General features: G+C 40.4%; 1 protein-coding gene and 1 long non-coding RNA gene across 11 annotated transcripts in view; both read left to right on the top strand.

The window, feature by feature from the left end:
- LOC147831308 (uncharacterized) overlaps positions 1 to 3,744 on the top strand; it is a 57,314-nt gene extending 53,570 nt beyond the window's left edge. For 2 of the 10 annotated variants that reach the window (XR_015523638.1, XR_015523637.1), the window contains 2 exons: positions 1,404 to 2,817; positions 2,882 to 3,744. Coding sequence is in view for 2 of the 10 variants with exons in the window: in XM_087307251.1 (XP_087163377.1) it covers positions 1,446 to 2,435 (990 nt within the window). In the remaining 8 variants the exon portion in view is untranslated. Of the gene's footprint in view, positions 1 to 1,403 lie in introns of all 10 variants that reach the window. The other 8 variants (XR_015523642.1, XR_015523639.1, XR_015523643.1 and 5 more) reach the window with 7 other exon arrangements.
- Positions 3,745 to 12,682: 8,938 nt separating this feature from the next.
- LOC147838218 (uncharacterized) lies at positions 12,683 to 16,450 on the top strand. Its single transcript, XR_015523651.1, has 6 exons — positions 12,683 to 12,773; positions 13,426 to 13,461; positions 13,729 to 13,802; positions 14,098 to 14,264; positions 14,578 to 14,761; positions 15,151 to 16,450. It is a non-coding gene; the product is annotated as an uncharacterized LOC147838218 (long non-coding RNA).
- The last annotated feature ends 5,925 nt before the right edge of the window (positions 16,451 to 22,375 follow it).

Raw genomic sequence — 22,375 nt, 5'->3', positions numbered from 1 at the left:
GATAAGTTGGTGGTTCATTCCACTTTGGAGACCCCTGATTAATAAAGGGACTAAGGCCCCGTTTACACTAATGCGTTTTAGTTTGAAAACGCATAAGTTTTGCTACGGTTACGCCATCCGTCCACACTACGCCGGAGTTCTCAAGCGCCGAAAACGGAGCGTTTCGAAAACGCTGGAGAGGCCGTTTTCATTCTAAAACGCTGCTGCTCCGTCTCAGTGTGGATGGGGAAAGACGAAGACATCTGAAAACGGAGGCGGGGCTGCCGACGTTCGCCTATCTGATTGGGGCTTTTCCTCAATATTAAGTAGCCTAACACACAGTTCAGTCCTGAATCTTCTCCGTGTGAGTTCAGACTTCGCAAGTTTGATCAAGGCTGCATCTCTTCTTCTCAGTTTGATATGGAAAACATACCGAGGACACGCGTCAATCTTCACAGGGAACAGTGTACTTTATAACTTCATTCACATCACTTTGGCTACGTTGTTTCACTTTCTCAACAATAAAATGTAAACTTGATATAAGGAACTGCCTATTTTTATTTTAATATTAACAACTAAACAGACAGCAGAAATGTTGAGGCGTCGTGCTGCATGAGCGTCATCTTCACTGTGTGCATATTTATAACAAAACGGAGCCGATAACAACTGCCTCCTTTCAATTTCAGTGAAAATACGAAACGCACCCTCTCTTCTGCTGAATATCAGTTTTAATATTCGATAATTATAAAAGTATAACATACAATAAGTTTATACATTGTAGGAAATAAAGGCAAGCGATCAGTCAATGTACCTGGAATAATCATTAACTTATCTTTGCACTTAACCAAAACATGTTACCCGTGAACAAGTTACTTAATAGATTCCAATGACCAAAGTCAGGGAATTGGCCTATGTCGTTAGATAAAGACAACAACATGAATGAAATATCACGTTTAGCAAATATAGTGAGATTAGATCCAGCGGGAGATGCGTGATGAGCAGTCCGACAAGCAGAGCTCTCATCTGGGTAGAATGCCCGAGAGTGTGTGTGTGGTCACGTGATGTACGTTTTCAGCGTTTTGGTGTGGACGGAGAGCAGTTCAGAAACGCTGGGTAAAACACAAGTGTGGACGCGGATCGTTTTCATTCTACAATGCCGTTTTAAAACTAAAACGCACTAGTGTAAACGAGGCCTAAGCTGAAAAGAATATGAATGACTGACTTAATGAATGAATGAATGAATGAATGAATGAATAAATGAATGAACTGTGTGCATAATTATCAAATTAAGTTAAATCAACTTAACAGTTCTAAGTTACAATGGGTTTACTAACTTTTTTTGTAAACTTGTTAACTTGTTAATTTTAAAGGGATAGTTTACCAAAAAAGTAAAAATTATTGATACATACTGTATCAATCCACAGACTGACGGCCTTGTAGAGAGGTTCAACAAGACGCTGAAGCAGATGCTCCGCCGGGTGGTGGCAGAGGATGGGCGCGACTGGGACCTCATGATCCCATACGTGTTATTCGGAATCAGAGAAGTTCCCCAGGCATCCACAGGTTTCACCCCCTTTGAACTGCTGTTTGGCCACCAACCACGTGGGCTATTGGATGTGGCTCGTCAAGCCTGGGAGCAGGAGCCAGCTCCCCAGCGGTCGGTAATTGAACACGTACGGGACATAAGAGGACGCATCGAAAAAGTCATGACCATCGTCAAGCAACATCTGACCGAAGCCCAGCGCGCCCAGCAGAGATTATATAACCGGCCCGCCCAACCCAGAGAGTTCCACCCAGGGGACAAGGTGATGATCCTCATACCTACCACAACTTCAAAGTTCCTCGCATCCTGGAAGGGACCATATACGGTGGTAGAAAGGGTAGGGCCGGTAAACTATCGAGTCCGTCAGCCGGGACGAAGAAGAGAAGAGCAACTTTACCATGTCAACTTGATGAAGAAATGGGTTGCAGCTCCAGGTCATCTAGTCGCCTTCTCAGAAGAAACTTCTCCCGTCGTCCATATAGGTGAGCAACTCTCACCGAATCAGAAGGCGGAGCTGCAAGCCTTGGTCGGTCAGTTCAAGGTTGTGTTCTCTGAGAAACCGTGCCGAACCACCATCATCCAGCACAACATCATCACCCCACCTGGCACCATTGTCCGGCAGAGGCCTTATCGAGTACCAGAAGCTCACCGGCTGGCTATCAACGAGGAGATCCAAAAGATGAGGAAATTAGGAATCATCAAACCATCCCGTAGCCCGTGGTCCAGCCCCATAGTGATGGTCCCCAAACCCGACGGCACCCTCCGCTTCTGCAACGACTTCAGAAGCTCAATGAAATCTCAAAGTTCGACGGGTACCCCATGCCTCGGGTGGACGAGCTGGTGGATAGGCTGGGTGGAGCCCGATTCATATCCACGATCGACCTCACCAAAGGCTACTGGCAGTTACCACTAAGTGAAAGCGCCAAGAAGAAAACCGCCTTCTCCACTCCCGGTGGGCACTGGCATTACCGGGTTCTTCCCTTCGGGCTCCACGGGGCCCCTGCCACATTCCAACGAATGATGGACATCCTGCTGAGGCCCCACCAGCCATATGTAGCAGCATACCTCGACGACCTGATCGTCCACTCCGAGTCATGGGAAGAACATCTATCCCGGTTGCGGAGGGTGCTCCTAGATCTTCGAAGGGCTGGGCTCACAGCTAATCCCAAGAAATGCCACCTGGGTCTAGCAGAAGCCAAGTACCTCGGATTCCACATCAGAAGAGGTCTCATACAGCCACAAAAAGCAAGATCAAAGCACTACAAGACACTCCACAACCCACCACAAAGACCCAGGTACGTGCATTTCTGGGGTTAGCGGGCTACTATAAATGTTTTATACCTAATTTCTCATCCATAGCCAGCCCTCTGACAGACCTGACCAGAAAGGGGCAGCCGGAGAGGATACAATGCCCTGAAGACGGCCCTCACATCCTCACCGGTACTGCACGCACCTGACTTCGGCTGCCTCTTCATTCTACAGACAGATGCTTCCGACTCGGGCCTGGGCGCGGTCCTCTCCCAGGTCCACGGCGATGAAGAACACCCCATCATGTACTTGAGGTGGAAGCTTACCCCTGCAGAGACCCGGTACGCAACGGTGGAGAAGGAGGCCCTGGCGATCAAGTGGGCAATCCTGGAGCTCAGGTATTATCTCCTTGGCAGGAAGTTTACCCTGGTGACCGACCACGCTCCCCTACAGTGGATGGCTACAGCGAAAAACAACAACGCTCGAGTCACCAGATGGTTCCTGTCGCTTCAGGATTTCAACTTCGACGTACAACATCGAGCCGGGGCCTCCCACGGAAACGCTGACGGTCTCTCAAGGCTCTGGTCAGGATGGGCAGGTCTGTCAAGACATTCTACCCCCCTCTCAATACTTTACCTTTCCTCCGCAGGAAACCCAGGACCAGGACGACGCCAGCTGGACCATCATCAGCACCGGATCGCTCACAGCTGGACATCATCAAGCGGAGAGGCATATAAACCAAGCCCACGCAAGAGGAAGACGAGCTTCATTCAACTAATGACTCCCTGCGCTAATGCTTGTCTCTCTGTCTCTCCCACAGCAGACTCCAGCTCGTGACGATCCAACACCCGACTACTCACTGTCCTTCACCTACTTCCCGGAGCACCAGAGCACCTCACCTCAAAGAAGAGCACCGTATTCACACCCTGCACTTTGTAAATAAAGCACCCTCCGGGGACTTGTCTGTAAACTTTACCAACTGTGTCAGTGTTTTCCCTCTGCCTCACTACAATACTCACGATGAAGTGGTTTCAAACAGTTTCCTTTTTTCTATTCAAAATATCAAAATAATTTATTCTGAAAAATGTTTGAAAGCTGTATATATTGACTTCAGTAGTAGAAAAAACTAATAATAAAACTTCCCATAAACAATGGTTATAGATTTTCAGTTTTTTAAATACATTCTTTTGTGTTCAACAGAATAAATAAATTACAGTATAATATATATATATTTTTTTTAAATTAAGCAATATAAAAATAGTTCCAATTTTATGGCTGGAAGGGCATCTGCCGCATAAAACACATGCCAGAGTAATTGGTGGTTCATTCCTCTGTGGCTACCCCTGATAAATAAGTAAGTGAGTAAGTTAGTGATAGTTCCAATTTCACCGTAATTTCATTACAAACAAACCAGATTCGCACAAGCATCCCATCGTAAAAAAGAATATCATTAAAATTTTATCTTGGAAATATGTAAGGCCGTTTTCAATCATGCTGGCCACTGTACATAAAACGATGCATGCAAGGAAAAAAAAAATAAAAACACGAGGGAGTGATTTGATTCGGTATATCATTAGTTTTTATAATTTGGCCTCTTGTGCTCGTGACTGTCTGCGGCAGGTTGGTGGAGTCTGGGAACGCAGTCCAGTCCTCTCTCTCTCCCCTCCTCCATTATAAGCGGCTGGGTCTCCGGCTCTGTGGATGGTGAAGCGGGGGATTGTGTGCAGATGTGCTTGGAGACTGGCCAGGCGCTTTGCCCTGAGAGAACATGTGGTCTGGGACTGTTTACGCTGGCACTGTCTCAAATCAACCCCCACACAACATGCTAGGCCTCACAGGACACCACACACACACACACAGATCTTTTTCCCCCCTGCTGCTGCTCAGGAGCCATTCTGCTAACTGATCCACATCAATCTTCATGTTGATTGTTGAGCGTGAGGAGCATCCATTGCCTGAAATAAACCAAACGCATTTAAGCGATGACCTAATTTGGCCAAAGTTGGCGTAAAAATCTATTTTGTGTCTATGTGTGCTACAAATCTCATTGGTAATTATTCATCAAGGTGTTGTTGCTGACTCTTTATTGGCATCTGTGGTTCAATGAAAGAGCTTTAACGTGCATAAACCAATCAAACGCAACAAAAGCTTTTAGTGGATATAGGTTAATTGCTTTTGTTTGGGAACTGTTTGTTGAAAGGATCTCTGAGTGGAATCTCAAAAATGGGGTCTCTACAAAAAACACTGTTTGGAAGCTGTATTTATTGTGAGATAAAAAGGAAAACACTTCTTTTAGATTCATTGAGGGGCATTTTGTAGCAGTGCAATAACAGAACCATTTCTGCAAGTAAACTTTTCTTGAAATAACATTTTCCTCTAATATGAAGAATGTTTTAAAAATCTAACTAAAGAATCTTGGCAACACTTTATGCATACCAATTCTCACAATTAACTAGTGGCTTATTACCTGCCTATTATTAAGGTATTGGCTGTTTATATGTAAAAGCTCATAAATCACATATTCTGCATGATCTTATACACCCCTACTCCTACCTAATATCCTACCAAATAAATTCGCGAAAACAAAAACTGCACAAATACATACCTTCCGGGATGTATTTCGCAGTCTTCAGAAACGTCCGCGGGGCTACGTTTCCAGAATGAGCCTGGGTTGAATAATAATCATTGGTGCTGCTATGTAGTATTTCTCACAAACATTATGTGAGATCTGCTTCCGTCATGTCTGTCACTGTGCTGTTTATCTGACGCTACCAAGGCAGAGATTGAGGCACAATCTGACAGGCAGTGGGAACAGTGAGCAGGAAGAACTAGTATTAAAGGCACAGGCCACAAAAAAACAGCTATACTGTGTTCAAAGCAGAGGATTCCAATGTTTTGGAAGGTATAATATATAATCTGATGGGTGTTTTGAGCTGAAACTTAACAGACATAATCTGGAGACAAAAGACTTAACTTAAATCTTGAAAAATAGGTGCCCTTTAATAACTTTTAATAAGCAGCAAATTAAGAATTTATTAATTAATGGTTTATTAATAGTGAGAATTGTGCCTTAAACTAAAGGTTGACCAGAGCTTTAACACTCTTAAACATAAAGTTTCTTTATTGGCATCTTTAGTTCAGTGAAGAAACTTTTAACATACATGGAACTTTTTGATTGCGCAAAAAGGCTCTTTAGAGAGTGGAAAATGGATTCCTTTCATTCTTAGAATGCTTTTCACACTGTGGTTCTTTTAAAAAAATCATCACAGTCTGCGTCAAGCTTTTGAAAATCAATATTTCGACCCTTTATATTTAGTAAGAAAAGGTTACGAGATAATTCATACCCCTTGCAAAGCCAAAGGTAAATAAAAGCAAAAAAAAGTTTTTTTTTCCCCACAATGACGCCTCTTGTACGTTGCTTTATTATCTATTGGAGAAGACTGTGTCATTTCCAGACAAAAAAAAAAAAAAAAAAAAAAACTTGCTGGTTGAATTAAAGTAACTTTAGGTCAGAATTTGCCAGGGGTATAAATAATTTTAGACTTAATTTTAATAAATGAAGGTTCCAGATTCTCCAGCTTTTGTAGCATTGTGATAGAGGAGCCTTTTTGTTTGTTTTATTACAGTGACCAGTGACAATCTGTTCTTTTAATAGCTTGGAACACTGGAAAATTGTACTTCCATGGCATCACTGAACAATAAGCTTTAGGAAGCTTTATTTTTAAAGAGTGTTTCCATGAACCTTCATTTTTACACTCTTTAATATTAAAGGGTTAGTTCACCCAAAAATAAAAATAGGTTGATCGTTTATGAGTGCACTGCTGTTTACCCCAGATACCTGTGCATGACTTCCTCTGCCTGAAACAAAGCACAGGCACATCAGAGGTAAAGATAAAGTACTCAGGGCTCTCGTGAACATGCGCCCTATATTGACACTGAACAGACGAAACCTACACAGACACATTCTGAAAACGTAGCCCTATATACGTTTCTAGAGGTCGCGAATTATGTAGCCAGAAGTACATATGGCTGCATTTCGTCTTTAAATTGAACGGTACAGAGTGGTATGACGCAGTTCCTTTTCGCGCTTACCAGCTGACTGCTTACCTCCGTATGGACAGCTCTACTGCTGTCACCAGTTTGTCCAGAAGCTTGCCTTCGTCGGTGGACTTCAGACGCAGAGAGAAGTTGATCACGAAGACGGGATTCGATTCCAGAAAGCAGGTAAGACAAGCCAAAAACTAAAAAAAAAAACAGTAAATAACAGGGTGAGACTGTGGTAAAATCTGAAAACGTGGTAAAAATCAGGCGAGGGCTTTTTTTTTTCTGCATTGCTTTTTAAAACTGTCGGTTGGGTTTAGTGAAGTGTGTTGGGCGGGTCAATCTGTGTTTTTGAAAACACTATTGGTTAGGGTTAAGCTGTAACCATGGGGAGTAACACCAACAACTGAGGTAAGATCCAATATGCAGGTTTATTCACAGTCAGGCAAGCGGTGGTCAACACAGGTGCAAACAGGTGTATGAGGACAATCCAGAAACACAGTCGAATACAGGCAAGAGGTCAGAAAGGCAGGCGGCAGGCAAAGACAATGAGGCTAACAAGGCTAACGGTCGGTACACAAGATAACTAGACTGGGAAACGCGTTGTAATGCTACTGTGACAGATAACAAGACTCAGCAAACTGAAGGGGTGAATGTGTGGCTTAAATAGTGTGTGTTAATCAGTCTCTGACAGTCCTCAGGTGGTGTGAATGTAATCAGTCTAGATGAGGAAGCATGTGTGAGCTACGGAGGGCCTGGAGAGTGGAGCTGCGGAGGGCCTGGAGAGTGGAGCTGCGGAGGGCCTGGAGAGTGGAGCTGGGGAGGGCCTGGAGAGTGGAGCTGCGGAGGGCCTGGAGAGTGGAGCTGCGGAGGGCCTGGAGAGTGGAGCTGCGGAGAGCCTGGAGAGTGGAGCTGCAGAGAGCCTGGAGCGTGGAGCTGCGGAGGGCCTTGGATCATGAGGCTGTGGGAGGCCAGGGGCATGGAGCTGCAGTGGGTCTGGAAAATGGAGCTGTGGAGGGTCTGGAACATGGGGCTGCAGTGGCCCGGTATCATGAGACTGCAGTGGGTCTGGAACATGGAGCTGCAGAGGCCCGGGATCATGAGGCTGCAGAGGGCCTGGAGGCCTGCTGGGACCGGCAAGGCAAGGAGCCGGGCTGAGACCGGCAGGGCAAGGAGCCGGACTAGGCCCGGCAGGGCAAGGAGCCGGACTGGGGCCGGCAGGGCAAGGAGCCGGACTGGGACCGGCAGGGCAAGGATCTGGACTGGGGCCGGCAGGGAGAGCCGTCTGGGTGGCACCATCAGGGCGAGCCGTCTGGGTGGCGTCGTCAGGGCGAGCCCTCTGGGTGGCGCCGGCAGGGCGAGCCCTCTGGGTGGCGCCGGCAGGGCGAGCCGTCTGGGTGGCGCCGGCAGGGCGAGACGTCGGAGTGGTGCCAGCAAGGCAAGGAGTTGAGCTGGTGCCGGCAGGGCAAGGAGCCGGGTTGGGGCCGGAGCAGACACTGGAGGGCGCTCTGGGGCTGGAGCCGACACTGGAGGGCGCTCTGGGGCTGGAGCTGACACTGGAGGGCGCTCTGGGGCTGGAGCCGACACTGGAGGGCGCTCTGGGGCTGGAGCCAACACTGGAGGGCGCTCTGGGGCTGGAGCTGACACTGGAGGGCGCTCTGGGGCTGGAGCCGACCCTGGAGGGCGCTCTGGGGCTGGAGCCGACACTGGAGGGTGCTCTGGGGTTGGAGCCGACACTGGAGGGTGCTCTGGGGCTGAAGACGCCTTCCTCTTAAACCTCCGCTTTTGGGTGCGGGTTAACCCTTGGGGCCTGGACATGGTCTGGGACCCTTCTTGAGACTCAGATGGCGGCTCGGACCCTTCATGATACTCAGGCAGCAGTGGCAGTGGCAGCGCTGGCATCGACTCTAGCAGCTCTGGTGGCAGCGGCGTCGACACTGGCAGCAGCGGCGTCGACTCTGACAGCTCTAACGGCGGCGGTGTCGACTCTGGCAGCTCTGGTGATGGCATTTCAGGAACAGACTCAGGACAGGAAGCCATCTTGTGAGCTGGAGGACTGGAGGCGGCCGTTTTGTGAGCTGGAGGCGGCCATCTTGTGAGCTGGAGAAGCAGTCATCTTGTGAGCTGGAAGACTGGAGGCGGCCATCTTGTGAGCTGGAGATGTAGTGGAATGAGCAGCAAGCCCCGTTGCGGGTCTTGCTGTCCTATGCCCCCCCCCCAAAAAAACAAAAACATTTAGGGGTCTCCTCCACCTTGCCAATAGTAAAAGGGGCCCCACTCAATTGTAATGCCAGTTCGATGTATATTTCTAATGTCCAGTGGGGCTGATGTAATGGCATGATAGAATAAAGGGGTTCAGAAAGTCCTCCACGAAAAAATATCATCAGGCATAAATCATCCCAAAATGTTAAATGGGCTACCTGGATGAAGTCCTCCACATATTCCTCAATGGACCGTGCTTCCTGACGAAGATGCATGATCTTTATACCCGCTGGATCCATGTTTGAGGCCGAGTCTTCTGTAACCACGGGGAGTAACACCAACAACTGAGGTAAGATCCAATATGCAGGTTTTATTCACAGTCAGGCAAGCGGTGGTCAAAACAGGTGCAAACAGGTGTGTGAGGACAATCCAGAAACACAGTCGAATACAGGCAAGAGGAAAGAAAGGCAGGCAGCAGGCAAAGACAAAGAGGCTAACAAGGCTAACAAGGCTAGCGGTCGGTACACAAGATAACTAGACTAGGAAACGCGTTGTAATGCTACTGTGACAGACATCAAGACTCTGCAAACTGAAGGGGTGAATGTGTGGCTTAAATAGTGTGTGTTAATCAGTCTCTGACAATCAGGTGGTGTGAATGTAATCAGTCTAGATGAGGAAGCATGTGTGAGTGTGACCGGAGTGCATGTATGAATATATAGTCCAGAAATGGCAGATTTGTAGTCCATGGTTATTGTGGGTGCAAACCAGCGATCTTATGGGAAATGATCGCTGGTAATCGTGACATAAGCAGTGCTTAATTTGTAAATTGCAAGGTCCCGAAACAGATTGCGTTTCAGAGGGTTGCAGAGTCGTAAAACAGAGTTAAGAAGGGGGAGGAGGGGGATAGGTAAAATGAGGTGCCTGGTCAGACTTCAGAGGTGCTGAATCCAAACCTGGCTTTTTCTGGCACATATTAAACCATGGGTTTAGGGAAGGAGAAGGATGGGTCAGTCGATCGGTCAGTCGGTTGACAGTGGTGGATTTACGCGAGAACAGCAAGAATGTTGGAATGACATAATAACATAATTTTCAATTTTGCATAACTAACCCTTTAAAGTTCCAATAGATTTGACATTTTAATGTACAATATTTAAATACTGGCATAATCTACTAAAAACTTCCTTAGGTTATTTTCTTCTATATGAAACTCAAAAGGAGACATTCAGCCACATGTTCACACTTCTCTTTTCCTTCCATGACACTGGAGAGTGACATTTTGGTATTTTCACTTGTGTTTGCATTCACAGAAAGAGAATCCTATATTCAAATATACCACATCAAAATGTATAGTACCAAATGACTCTGTGGCATGATTGAATGACTTTATCACAATTATAATAATTAAATCTGCATATTCAAATCCCACAACTATGTTTTCAGGGTTACAATGTAGAGAAAAATGACTTCAATTTCTAACAAGCCTCTGCCTTAATGTGAGAAGAAAGAAATAATGAATTTTGTTTCTGAATCTGAATTAGTCTGGTCCTCATTCACGTAATGACTGATGTAGAAATAAGGCAGCATGAACATTCTACTAAATATCTTTTTTTCTCAATATGGATGAAAATCAAGTTTATAAAAAGATAATGATGATGGCTAAATGAAGACAGATTTTTCTTTTTGCATAAACCTTCCTTTCAGTGGAACTCTTGGATGAGATCACATGTTTTGATGTAGGATGGCATAATAACCCACAGATTCGAGATGACAAATCTAATGGAACTGAAAAAAAGGAGTCTGCTTTACCCAAATTGGCGGCCAAAGCTTTTTGTGCGGGGTGGGTTTCAGACGGAGACAGTCGAATGCACAGATTGTCACAGATGCCTGGGGGGGAAGGAGGTCATTAAGCATGCATGGTTGTCATGCTGTGTCAGAAGAAGAGCTTGTTGGATTTATACCCCAATGTACAATGAGCTTTATCACCACCCCCAAGCCTATTCTCCCAGTGAAGCATGGGGGAATGAGGGAAGATACATGTCGAGGCACGTGGACGGCCAGACATCCCTGCTATGCTGCTCCCAGATGCTCCACATAGCCGGAATACTGTTCTCCGTCCGCAACATCTGCTGGCTGCACTGCATCCCAAAAGACTTGACAGGAATGGATGTCCCCACATCACACACTGACTCGTCTTGACCTCTCTATGGGTTGCAGATGTCATTCAGATCAAGAATCCTTTCTGTTTAGTTGTTACTCCAGTGATGAAAGTGGCTGATGTTTAATCAAGATTAAAAGCAGCAGTTTAAGACACTGTAGGTGAATAGGGTAAAAAAAATAACTATATTCATCAGTATACATTTAAAAAGTTTATTAAGTTTTCTGAAATGTTGTTAAAATGCGCAAAAGAGGCACTTCATAATTAAATATGAGCTTGTTTGTGTATATTTGTTGCTTTCCTTTATTTATTTATTTGTCACCATAGTCAATCATTAATTCACAAATTCTCACAAATATATTTATACACTACCGGTCAAAAGTTTGGGGTCAGTAGGATTTTCTACACTGTCAGAAAAAAGGGTACGGTTGGGGTACATTTGTGAACACTTGGGGTACAAATGGTGAAGTTGTACCCTCAATGGTTCAAAGTAGCACCCTAAGATACTTATATGTACCATTTAAGGGTAAAAATGGTACAAATATGTTCCCAACTGTTAAAGGGTCCATGTTTGGGCCATTTAAGGCCTAAAGAAAGGTACAATCACTTGTGTGAAAAAGGAGCAAGTCAACGTGTATGAAATGGTCCTTCATTTATGTTATGAGTTGTTGGTTATTTGGAAGAAATGCACAAAAAAACTGTACATTATAAATTAAATTATTTAATTATATAAACATGGCCTTATAAATATTATAAATTAATATTTTTGATTTAAGAAAATGTTAACATAAATCCCCCTAAATGTAAAGTGAAATGGCTTATTATACACAGACCTTTCTTTGATTATCAGATTTAATAAACTACTAGAATGGACATGCAAGTATAAAGTAGATATATACAATAGGAATTAAAGGTAACCAGCTTGGTAAACAAAGACAGAGTACAACATTGTAGCATTAATAAATAAATTAATTAATAAAACAATTATAAAACTTAACAGAATAATACTGCCAAAATAATACAACTGAGAACAAATAATAGATTTAAAAGACCAAAAGCTGGCCGTTAGATATACACAAAATGTATTAAATATAATGTTTTATCTACAAGGGGGAGATTGAATCCAGCGGCAGATCCGAGATTGACTGGCCGAAGTAAATGCTGCTGTCGGCGGGGGAGAGAATCATAAAGCTCCCGCTGACAGAGTCCGCTTTCACTGAAGCACATTGTCAAAGAAGCGCTGTCTTTTTAAATAAACTGCCGATTCGAGTTTAAAACAACTACATTCTCGCCTGAAATACTCTTAAAACTACATTTTGTGACACATTAGATGATATTTTTTTTAAACTTGCGGGTCCGCAAAGCGGGGATTGTCCATTGACTTTCGCTTAGCATTAGCAGGCAGCCAGCAGATTTGAATTCGTGTTGTCCAATAGGATTTTGCCCGCGCCATGCATTCATAATGCGAGCTGATTACGTGCGACGGTTAATCTCCAGCTGTTGCACTGCTATTCGGACGCTCTTCTCGCCGCCGATGGAGGATGGACCTGAAGGACTCAAAGAAGCTGGAATACGCTCGTGAAGACGAAGCACAGACATTTGCAGGTACGTTTAATGTTAAATAACTTATTGTAAATATCCGTTGGGTCATATTCAATTCATAATTGACGTTACTTTGCCTTGTGTATGTAACTTAGTTAAGATTACCGTCGAGTTACCTGCCGCGTGAGGGGACCCTTTTGTAAATTAAGGTTGACCAGAAATTAAAATATGATTTTTCACATAACCTGGACATGAGACAGAGCTCGAGACACTGAAAAAACAGCGGTGAAACGTCCAGAGAAACAGTTCAAACACATTTCGTTTTGTTTGGATAATGTTGTTAAGCCTTTATTGCATACGTTATTTATAAATTCAGAATTTTCTCAGTGTTGGGAAGCTAACGTTAACGTTCATGCTAACGTTCATGTTTAACTTACTCAGGACAGGAGTGAAGTGAATGCCTGTCCCCTTTATGTCTGAAACAATATAACTTTAGTTTATGCATATCTCGACCCACGTTCATTTATAGCAGTTGTATTTTGTAACGTTACATATTTAAATAACGTTATAAACGCATGTTCAAGAGAGTCCTAATCATCTGTCGTGTCAGATCGAGGTGCAGGTCTTTATCACACCTTTGAGTTGCTAATTTAAAGCTTTTTTTGTTTGCTGTTAACCTCAAGTTCACACCGATCATGATTTTTTTTTATTTCAGAAAATGAAGTGGACGAGGAAGCAGTAGTGTAATAACGTAAGTATTTAGTATTTTGTCTTTCATCTGTTTGTTAATAATTCTATATATATATATATATATATATATATATATATATATATATATATATATATATATATATATGTATATATGTATATGTGTGTGTGCATATACTTTTTCCCTAGGAATTCATTGTGCAGTCTTAAATTTAATCTCCCTTTTTCTATGAACTGTAAAGTGAAGTATTAAAGTTAAATTTGAATTTTTATGATTGTCATTATTTTTGACTTGTATTTGATCCAATAGGTGATTCCTGCAATTGGTGAGGATGCATCATCTTTTGTGGGTAATGCGACTGCCTGAGTATCCAGTGAAATAAGGTGTGTGACCCTTTATTAAAAACACCCTTGTCAGTGAGATCCCACATTTTAAATCAGTTCTCAGTTTAAATTAAATGTTTCATGTCAGTATAAGCCTGTGTAGGATCAAATGACTATTATAAATGTTATGACTATTGTAAAAATATTTTAATTTTCAAGCTTTGTGGTGAACACATATGTGCATTCAAGCTTACAACTATTTGTACAGTGATAACTAAAGGGAAATGGCAACAAAGAATATTAGATATAGTTTTTATTTAAAGTGAATCACTAATTTCCTTTTTGTTTATTATAGTCATGGTGAACCTGACTGAATGCATTCATCAACCATCTCCAACCAAGTCAGAGCTTCAAGGACAGCTTGTGCTAAAGGTGCCTGAGCTTGATTAAGAAAAAAAGCATCTCCACTGGCCAAAGTCTACAAAAAAGCTGGAGAATAGAAGTTTGCAGATGATCTAACAGGTATTAACATAAAACTTACATAATAATAATTTTGCAGTTCAAACCTTTATTTCTTGGATCATTAAGTGCCTTTTCAAGCTGCATTTAGAAAGTTCAAACTCATAGGTCTTATATACAAACCCTTTATATAGAGAACATTTCTCAATGTTTTTCTTTAAAAAATGTAATTCATAAAAATACATTAAATATCTTTTATTCAGCATTTGCTAAACGTTCCAATATTTTTTTTTCTTTATTTTAAAAACGAGTCCTTTTATATTATAAAATTATTTAAGAGTACTTTGTTAATTTTTTGTCTTTATTTTATTTTAAGGTGGTGCAGTGGGTAGCACGATCGCCTCACATCAAGAAGGTTGCTGGTTCGTGACTCGGCTGGGTCAGTTGGCATTTCTGTGTGGAGTTTGCATGTTCGCCCCATGTTGACGTGGGTTTCCTCCAGGTGCTCTGGTTTCCTCCACAAGTCCAACAAGTCCAAAGACGTGCTACAGGTGAATTGGGTAAGCTAAATTGGCCATATGTATGTGTGTGAATAAGTGTGTATGGGTGTTTTCCAGTGATGGGTTGCAGCTAGAAGGGCATCCGCTGCGTAAAACGCGTGCTAGATAGGTTGGTGGTTCATTCCGCTGTGGCGACCCCAGATTAATAAAGGGACTAAGCTGAAAATAAAATAAATAAATGGATGATTTTATTTTACAGTAGATTCAGACTTTCGTGCTGCTCTAATTCTGCTCCCCCATATCTTTAAAGAGAAAGTTGATTGCTTACAGTAATTACACTGGAAGAGGTTTGGGTACTGTTGGTTAAACACTTTGTAATACTCTGATAGATGTTATGCAGTTCTGACAGATTTTACATTGTTTATTGATGTCTTTTTTCCTTTTCACAGTGGGATGATGATGATGCTCCCTACCCACCTCTACAGATGGTTGAAAGTCCTTTGCAAAGTGTTGGAGAATAGGAGTTAAAAGGCATTATTACATCCTTCGCCGTTTACTGTGTTTTCAACTTGGCTTATCCACGCTACATAAAGAATGCAAAGGATGAACATCAGCAACTCCCCGAGATGGAACAACAATTTAAATTTGAACATCAGCAACGGTGTGAAGATGGAGATCCAAAATTACAAGAAAAACAACTCAGTGCAGCTGTCCGAGAGAACTGGTATTGCTGGGTCTGCATCCAACAGCAATGCTTGGATCTTTGCATTTACTTTTTTGCATGCGTTTCGAGTCTGCATCAGTAATTTAAGACTAGCAGCTATAGACATTTCAATAACATTGCCCAAATCAACTGAGATGCACAAGATGACACAATGCTAAGAATTTTTTCCGCCCAACAACCTTGATGAGATTGACACATTCAGGTGTTCAAATTGAACTGTTTTCGTGTGCATGTGAGACCGCTAATGGAGAAGAAATGACTCTTTCCTAATGAAATACCTTTTAAATGTCAATACTGCACTGGTTTCTGTGTGGCAAGTTTATAATACTGCTGTTGTATGATTCATATTTCCATGCAAATACACTAGGAGTTGACTTTGAATGGGGTGTTATAAACCAAGACAGACGGACTTTCAGGCTCTTGAAACATACTCTGCTGATAAACTGTTTAAGAATGTTTAGAAATTTTAAATCAAATGTGTAATACTGTTTGATCAAATGTGTTTTTGAGATCTAAAATGATTAAGGGTATACAGTGACATGTTTCAATTTACTGTATGGAAAAAGATTGCTTTGTTTGAGATTCTTGATGCTTTTAGAAAAATGTAGAATGCAGTGCACTAACAAAAATATACTTCATGAGGTCTAGTGCTGTTTTAGAAAGATTACTTTGTTACATTGGTAAAAAATGCTCAGTAAAATGGGATGTACTGGTGTTAAAAAATAATATTAAGCTTTTTTGCTGTTTCATAAAATGTTTAAGCAGCTATTTTTTTAAGTTTATGCATCTGGTAGGACATTGTGATAGTTTAAAACTTTCATCCTCTAAAAAGGTGACAATGTAATTGTTTTGAATCTTTCAATGAGTGTCTGTGATAAAATGTTACAAGTACAAAAGTACAATTATCGTGCAGTTTGTACTCATGGAAAAATATTGCTTTTTATTATTTTAAAATTATGTAATGTTTAAACATTCATCCTGTAAAAATGTTGATATTTAATTTTTAATAAATGTGATAAATGAAATTTAATGTGTATGGAGTACAATTCTGAATTGAAAGGGTACAAAATTAATCCCTATGGAGGAGAAATTGTACCTTTTTTAAAGATACATTTTTGCACCATAGCCCAAGTAAGGTACAAATTAGTCAGCAGAGGTACATATTTGACCCATTAAGGTACATACTGCTAGGGTACAAATATGTACCCATGTGAAAGGGTACAACAGGTGTACCTTTGAGGGTACTGCCCCAGTGACAAGCCATTGTACCCCTAAAGGTACAAATTTTGCACATTTTTTCTGACAGTGTACTGATGTTTTAAAATGTTTTAAAATAATCTTCTCCTGCTCACCGATGCTGCATTTATTTAACCAAAAATATAGAAAAAATTGTAAATGTTACATTTTATTGCACTAAAAAATAACTGTTCAAAAGTAGTTTATCATTTAATTTAAACATTTATTCCAGTGATTTTAAAGATGAATTTTCAGCTTCATTACTCCAGTCTTCAGTCACATGATCCTTCATAAATCACTTTAATATTAATTATTATTAATAATATTATTATTACTGGTAATAGTAATAAAAGAAATAATGACTGAAGTAATAATTTCATTTGCAACTACATACAATAAGAAAGCAGTTATTTAAAACTTTAATAAATATTTAACAATTTAATTTTTTTTTTTTTTACATTTAATAAATGCCGCCTTGATGAACACAATAATTTTCTTTAAAAAAAAAAGGAAAAAAAAACTGACCCCAAACTTTTGATCGGTAGTGTATATACTGGTGCTCGACATATACAGTATAAGAACACCCCTGACTCTCTCATTTAAATTCATATTTCCTACAGGATCATTCATTCATTCATTTTCTTGTCGGATTAGTCCCTTTATTAATCCGGGGTCGCCACAGTGGAATGAACCATCCACTTGTCCAGCCAGTTTTTACACAGCAGATGCCCTTCCAGCCGCAACCCATCTCTGGACTGTGGGTGAAACCGGAACACCCGGAGGAAACCCACACAAACGCAGGGAGAACATGCAAACTCCACACAGAAACGCCAACTGAGCCGAGGCTCGAACCAGCGACCCAGCAACCTTCTTGCTGTGAGGCGGCAGCACTACCTACTGCGCCACAGCTTTGCCCTCCTACAGGATGCTTTACAATATTATATTTGTGCATATAGTCAGTACTGAAGCCAAATATGGAGCTAATCTAACAAAATAACTTGCAATAATGGTTCAAAAATTAGTAGCCCAAATTTATGTTATAAAAAAATAAATAAAATTTTCAAAAATAGTTAAAAATCTAGAGAAACTAAAAATATATAACATTTTTCTTGCAAAATTTTGCATGAATTTAAATGTGTTTTCTTTCCATTTCTAAAGATGTTCTATGCCTAAAACATTATTTTAATAAATAAATCTGTTTAACAAATCTGTTTTGTTCAAATGCACCAATATATATTACCCATATTCAATGAGAAATATAGGTAAAAATATTAATTTTCAAAACGGGGTGTATATATATATAAAAATAATGTTGTATAATCAGACAAATTATGTATGAACGGATCTTTCTGTAAAATCTTCAGGACATAAATAAAACTATAAAATTGGTTTTGGACATTTATCGCTCAAAACAGCTACATAAATAAAAAATAAGATATGTATTCATTTAAAATTCGTTATAAAAACAGTACATAGTAAATTATATGCTATTTCATAATGTATTTCTCACCCCAACATTTATTAAAGAGAAAATCTTCGAAATAAGTTCCCGTGCATATATATTAGGCCCACATCGAAATTCCAAACGTCATCTTTCCAAAGTATTCGATCTGTTTACAGATTGCCTGAAAAGGGACCACACATTTTATTTACAGTATTTATTTATCACCTCTGATATGTTAATTTAATCACACTTATCGCTTTTTTTATCTATTGTGGAAAAAAGGGTCATTTGCTATTTTTCCATACCAAAGCAAAGCCAACACGCCAAAAGCCCCAACTCCCAAAATATTAACATTGCATATAAAGAATGTAGCCTATTTTTTGCCTTCGCGGTCTCGCAAATTCTGTTCTAAACTAGCTATCAAATGTTAATGGAATGTTCATTAAACGCTGACTCATCTGATCTATTAGATCATTTTAAAATAAGTCCAGGCGGTATTAGATGCCTCATACTTTCTTGGCTGTGGGTCTATCTTTTACAGTCTATGCTGTAGATGTGAACTTTATAACTAGTGGACACACTTACCGGGGCTTGGACTTCGCTTGGGTGGAAGCTGTAAAATCTTCAAGAACTGAGTGGTGTTTTGTTTAATGTACTAACAGTGTAATGTATTTGAAAGAGAGAGGGGTGGATTAAAACGCACCGACTGGGAGAAAATGCGAACTTGCTTGAGGACGCTGTAGAGAAAAGTTTTTAGGCTGGTGTTTAGCGCCACCCAGAGGACAGCACACTGACAGAATAAATCCAACATTTATTTTTACTTTAACTGAACATGTAATGTACTGATACTCTTGTGTTTGCCTATTGTGACCAGTATAATAATAATAATAATAATAATAAAAATTTATTCTTTTTCACATTTTTATATTTCACTTTAATTTACATTTGATCAGAGATCAGCTTTATAAATTGTTATTAAATCGTTTTTATTTTATATAATAACAACACTAACTTGTGAGTAACATGAGAAAATAAAGCTGAATTTTTTTTTTTGAAAGATAGGAGGGAAGGGACGCTCTAAATGAAAGTTTTATTGGATTAAATATAATAAATCATTCAATCATTTATTTATTTATTTATCTGTTTAATAAGTTTAAGTTTAATAATTTTAATAAAATGTCTAATTATATAAATATATAATTTATTAGTTTAAATATTTGCATACATACACACACATATTAATGCACACTTTGTATCTCCTATTTACATACACAGCCATTTCCAAGTGTAATAATATGCAACTGTTTGTAGATCAAAAGCATAGTTCACCCAAAACGGAAATATATGTCATTATTTACTCACTTCTTACTTGTTACAAACATGTGTAAGCTTCTTTTTTCTGTAAAACACAAAAGAAGATATTTTGACGAATGCAGCCATTGCTATTTATTGTATTTTTGTTCCTTCTTTGGATGTCAGTGGCTCCACCTTTTTCTAAATATCTTCTTTAGCGTTCAACAGAAAAAAATAAATGCATACCACTTGTTTAAAACCACTTGAGTGTGAGTAAATATGGTGAGGAAATGTTCATTTTTGGGTGAACCCTTTAATGTGGTGTTGTAAAATGTAATAAGTTTGGTTTAAACCCATATGGACAGATCCATGATCCATACATTTTTGTAACATGATTTTATCAAAATCATTCATTTATTTTCTTTTTGGCTTAGTCCCTTTATTAATCTGGGGTCGCCACAGCGGAATGAACCACCAACTTATCCAGCACATGTTTTACGCAGCGGATGCCCTTCAAGCTGCAAGCCATCTTTAGGAAACATCCATACACAATCATTCACATTCATTCACTAAGGACAATTTAGCTTACCCAATTTACCTGTACCACATGTCTTTGGACTGTGGGGGAAACGGGAGCACCTGGAGAAAACCCACGCGAACACGATGAGAACGTACAAACTGCATACAGAAATGCCAACTGACCCAACCGGGACTCAAACCAGCTTCTTGCTGTGAGGCGACAGTGCTAACCGCTGAGCCACTTTTTGTCACCTAGGTCAGAGGTTTTCAAAGTGGGGGTCGGGACCCCCCGAGGGGTCGAGGGACAATGAAGGGGGGTCGCCTGGTGATTTTCAAAAATCAATTAATTTTTATTAAACCTTAAGACTTACTGTATTTTATCAATAACCTACTGATGAGAAAAAAATAGTCGTTTATACTTACTATAAACTATATAGTTACTATAGTAGCTTATAGTTACTAGTTCTATTGGATTGCGACTTCTCGGGTAATTACATTATACTAAAGACACAGCAATACTGTCAGATGCAGCAGATTTTGTAACACCAAGTTAAACTTTCTAGCCCATTTACAGCACTGACATACATTTAAAAAAAACAAAGAATAGACTTGGGCCTATTGGTGTGTGTGCGTCATTGCATACAAGGTTTCTGTATTTATAACCACCACCTCAGAGAATATTGGGGGTCACGAGTCACTGGCATTCTCATTTTGGGGGTGGCGGGCTGAAAAGTTTGGGAACCCCTGACCTAAGTCACTAAGTATATAAAATAATAGACATCTTTAAGAATATAATCACATACACAATGGTACTGGCGACACGGTGGTGCAGTAGGTAGTGCTGTTGCCTCACAGCAAGAAGGTCACTGGTTCGAGCCTTGGCTGGGTAAGTTGGCATTTCTGTGTGGAGTTTGCATATTCTCCATGCGTTGGCGTGGGTTTCCTCCTAATGCTCTGGGTTCCCAGACAGTCCAAAGACATGCGGTACAGGTGAATTGGGTGGGCTAAATTGTCCGTAGTGTATGAGTGTGTGTGTGAATGTGCATGTGGATGTTTCCCAGAGATGGGTTGCGGCTGGAAGGGCATCCGCTGCATAAAAATGAGCTGGATAAGTTGGTGGTTCGTTCCGCTGTGGCGACCCCGGATGACTAAAGGGACTAAGCCGACAAGAAAATGAATGAATGAATTAATGAATGAATGTGTGTGAATGAGAGTGTAGGCTATGGAAGGGCATCCACTGCAAATGCTGGATAAGTTGGCGGTTCATTCCGCTGTGGTGACCCCAGATTAATAAAGGGACTAAGCCAAAAAAATGAATGAATGAATGAATAAATGGTACCGAAGAGATGTATTATCTGCACTGTGTTCAACAAATGTTCATCAGTCTTTCCTGGATTTTCCTTCAGATCATTCCAGGTTGTGCAGAGCTTTATGTATCTGCACTCTGTACTGTGAACTCCAATATGCTTCCTCCTGGATTAAAACAAATGTTGATTTAAGACCGCAAACAACGATGAATTATTATTTGTCATTTTTTTGTCTCGAGAATTAGTAAAATTGTTTATGAAGTTTTGCATTAACATTTTTAACCACTAGATGGAGCCATTCCATTTGTGCAAGAGAAGAGACAAAAGAAACGGTACTTGAAGATGAACAAAGAAATCCCTAACCATATCGATTTAATTTAGTATGCTATTAGCAACATCCAAAAACAGTGAACAAAAACTATATATTATATAATGTACATATAGACAATTATTGCAAGTTGACTTGCTAAAATTAAGAATGCGTTATTATAGTAAACTGATAGCTAGTAACACGTTTTTGGCGAACTGATTACAGGAATTGGTTACAGAATATATAATCACAAATGTACTTCAAATACAACGATTAAACTATGGTTAGTGACGCAAAACACAAACATGTGCGGTTACCCTGATTTAACGAGAATAACCATGTTTTCTTTGATTTATTTGCATTAAAAACACAGTATGGACAGGCCCAGCCACATAACCTATTTCAAAAGCTGGGAATAATACATCCCGACAATAATATTGAGAATACTTAAAAAAACAGCAGTAATATAATAATAAGAATAATAATGTATTTTATATATAACTTTAAAAACACTTTACAGAAAATTATCATTATTTAAATTATTGTTATGTTTAATGATTATAAAACTAATATGCCATTTTATAATTATTTTTGTTCACATTCGTCAGCTTTATCTATCATGCTATTATACTGATACTAACAAAACACACCTTTACAAAAAAGGGGGAGGGGGGGGGGACACAATTTAAATTGATCTGTTCCGTTATGTAACTGTAACCACTACTTTATAAAATAAAGGCTAGTCACTGAACACACTTACTACGAAAGAGCCAAGATGGCTGCCCTAGCGGGTTCAGTTTCCAATGAATGAGGGGAAAACAAATAGTCAGCCGTAAGCTGA

Source organism: Danio rerio, chromosome 23 (assembly GCF_052040795.2).
Source record: "Danio rerio strain M-AB ecotype USA chromosome 23, GRCz13ab, whole genome shotgun sequence".
In the NCBI taxonomy this organism is placed as follows: domain Eukaryota; kingdom Metazoa; phylum Chordata; class Actinopteri; order Cypriniformes; family Danionidae; genus Danio; species Danio rerio.
Note: the sequence above shows the minus strand (reverse complement) of the source record. Positions and strands in the feature narration are given on the sequence as shown.